A 3,273-nucleotide genomic window follows, 5' to 3' on the forward strand; every position below is an offset into this window, starting at 1 on the left:
ATATTATTATTTTCATGAATCTTGATATTTAATTATCATTACCGTCTCTTTTATCTAATTCTCTAATCATCTACATTCCTATTTAATATACTCCCATAAATAATTATTTAATTTACCAGATCGATTATATGGGTAGATCTTATATTTTTAATGTATATTATTATTTGGAACGTATTTACAATATAGATAATATAACTTAATAGTTTAAAGTAAATATGATGAACAGGCAACGTAGTATACCTAACTTAAAATGGATATATTTCAACAATGTTCTCATATAAAAGGGTTTTCAACATGTCTTGTCTTAAAATTCCTGTAATGTTCCCCGAGAGTCTGCTTCAATTATGACCCATTAATTTCTGTGTAAAATAATAAAATGAGTTAAATCGAATGTATTAATAAGATAAACCAAATATGGATGAAATAAAAGCGTATAATTTTAGATGCAGAACTTATCACTGAGAGTTGTCCTTGTGTGGGAAGAATATCCCTAACTCCGAACTCGGTTTTAAGTGGTCGATTGACACGAAGTCAGTTTGATGCCCCATTGTCAGACTAAAGGTTATCTGTCTGACCTAGACAGGACTTTAAAAGTGCCCAAATATGTAGGAGTCAGGGATGGTTTAATTGGCTTATTTCTGACTAAAAATACAATCCTACTGCTTAAGAGCTTCCAAAGCGACCCTCACACTGCTAACCATTTGCAAGCATGGTCAGTTCCAGAATTTTCATATAGAGACCTCTACACGATATGTATGAAAATAGATGGGATAGTAACGTAAATCTCTGTTGCTTACCTTAACTAATTATCACGCATTGGAAATAAAGCATTGTTACATCTCATTAAATATTGTGAACAAGAACAAAAGCCACTGCTCTTAGCTATGGACTCAAATTCCCACAATCAACTAGTAGAGAAACTGACACAAGAGGAGAGTCTCTGGAAAACATCATTGATGAAAACAACCTGACTGTTATAAACTAGGGGAACGAGCCAACTTTCATCACCCTAGGAGCCAGTTCAACCATCGACATCACAGTTGTGAATCAATATGCCGTCAACAAGGTAGAGATAATAGGGTGGCATGTAGATCATAGACCATCAATGTTTGATCATAGATATATAGTTTTTGGATTCGGCAAATACATGGCAATCGCGGAGCAATCAAGAAATTTTAGAAAAACTAACTGGGACATCTTGGGGCATCACACAGAATCAGCATCATTACCAGTTATGGGTTCAACCCCAAATATTATTGATGATTACACTGAATCGCTTAACAAGGGTATCGACATGGCATTATAGATTGGGTGTCCAAAAAGAAAAACTATCAGAGCAAAATCAATTTCCTGGTACACCAAAACATCTTGCCAGCCAAATGTAAAACTCAGCAAACTCAAACCAAAGCGTCATCGTAGCTCCCACAGAGATGAATTTCTTTTCACAAAGAATACTTATCGTTCATCGTTTAGAAAAGAGGAAAGAGAATCATAGAGGAGCTTCTGCAGCAAAGCAGAAGGTCCAAAAGATATTCCTCAACTTATAAGATTTCAAAAAACGACGTACAACTCTATTGGTCTTCTTAAAAGTGATCAAGTCTACGCGTAATCACCTGCTGAATCACTAAAAATACTCATGGAAACTCATTTCCCACAATGTAGACTCAGTACGTCTTCTTGAACATCCATGCAAATAAATGATTTTAATATATACTTCTTGGATATCAACAAGGTCAGGAAATCCTATAACTCCTTTGGCTCATACAAAAGCTCGGGACCTGATAAACTGAAACCAGTCGTACTGCAACAACTTGGAGATAGCATCATCGCCTATATCTCATAACCTTATAAAGCCATCCTCATCACTGGTTATATACTAAGATGCTGGAGAGAAATGAAAGTAAGTTTCCTGCCAAAACCAGCTAAAAAAGTTTACAGCCTTTGCTTTAAGAACTTAGCAGATTTTACACTGGGAAGTTGCAGAAGTCATTCCAACACTCCACTCACAACAGGCCTATACAACGGGCTTATTAACTGAGACGGGCCTTTCACAAGTGACCGATACCATAGAAAAATATATTTATCAACAAATATACACACTTGTTGTCAGTTTTGATTGAACAGGTGCATTTGATTTTATACGATTTCATTCAGCTGATGAAGCAATTGAAAGACTCAGTATTCCAGAGTGTATCAAATCCTGGTATAAAAATGTATTAAGTATCCGTACGATGACAGCCAAGCTTAAAGGTGAAAAAGTTTGTGTCCATCAAACCCGTGGGAGCCCACAAGGAGGCATTCTATCGCCGTTCGTTTGGAATATGATTATGGATAGCTTACTTAATAAATTTAAAAAAGGAGCAATCAAGGTCTTTGGCTACGCAGACGACATCCTTCTTTTAATTAGTGGAGAACATCACCACAACCTTGTCAATGCAATGCACAGGGCAATCAATACTGTTATCGAAAAGAAAATGGTCTTACCTGTAAGTCATCAAAATCAAGCACTATAGTCTTTTCGAAAGGTTATAAACTTAGATCAAAATACTTAACACAATTAGAAATCGATGGCAAAGTGATGGAATATTCCACACATATGAAGTACCTAGGTGTGACTTTTGATCACGGACTCACCTAGACAGAGCATTTGAAAAATAATGCCTCCAAGTGTTCTCGGATATGGAATATGGCCAAGGCAATCAAAGGACAAAAATGGGGAATTACCTCAGACAAGGTTATCTGGTTGTATGAAGCTAGGATCAGACCTGTTGTCCCCTATGGGTGTCTAGTCTGGGAACATGCAATCACTATAAAGAAATGTGCAAGGAAAATATTAAACACCATTCAAAGGAAAGCACTCTTGGGAATGACTCATACATTTCAATCGCCCGCAACTGCAGTAATGGAGGCAGTTTAGGGTATTGATCCTCTGAACATATACATGAAGGAACAGGCAACGAAATCAAGATGGAGAACGAAGTATTTCTTATGTGATACCTGAGATAGAATAGGTAATCTTCCAAGACGTCATGGGCATCGGCTCCATATTGATAAAATAGTTATACAAGTCGGAATGGATCAACCAAGTGACTACATAAAAAGTAATCGTATTTGGATAAATAATAACCAGATTAAGAATCCTGACACAATCATCTACGCGGACGGGTCTAAGGAGGAAGACGGAAATACTGGGTCTGGATGGGCCATCACCTAAGGTGATTCATCAATTTGTCATTCAATGGCTTCATTGAATAACGAGGTTTCTGTGTTTCA

The 3,273-nt window shown here is 36.7% G+C and overlaps 1 protein-coding gene across 1 annotated transcript; it reads left to right on the forward strand.

Moving 5' to 3' along the window:
- Positions 1 to 1,881: 1,881 nt before the first annotated feature.
- On the forward strand, positions 1,882 to 2,917 carry LOC139905095 (uncharacterized). Its single transcript, XM_071887496.1, has 3 exons — positions 1,882 to 1,900; positions 2,155 to 2,486; positions 2,639 to 2,917. Exons 1-3 carry the CDS (start codon positions 1,882 to 1,884, stop codon positions 2,915 to 2,917), a joined length of 630 nt encoding a protein of 209 aa, XP_071743597.1.
- Positions 2,918 to 3,273: the final 356 nt, after the last annotated feature.

This window comes from Lepeophtheirus salmonis, chromosome 4 (genome assembly GCF_016086655.4).
Source record: "Lepeophtheirus salmonis chromosome 4, UVic_Lsal_1.4, whole genome shotgun sequence".
Lineage (NCBI taxonomy): Eukaryota > Metazoa > Arthropoda > Copepoda > Siphonostomatoida > Caligidae > Lepeophtheirus > Lepeophtheirus salmonis.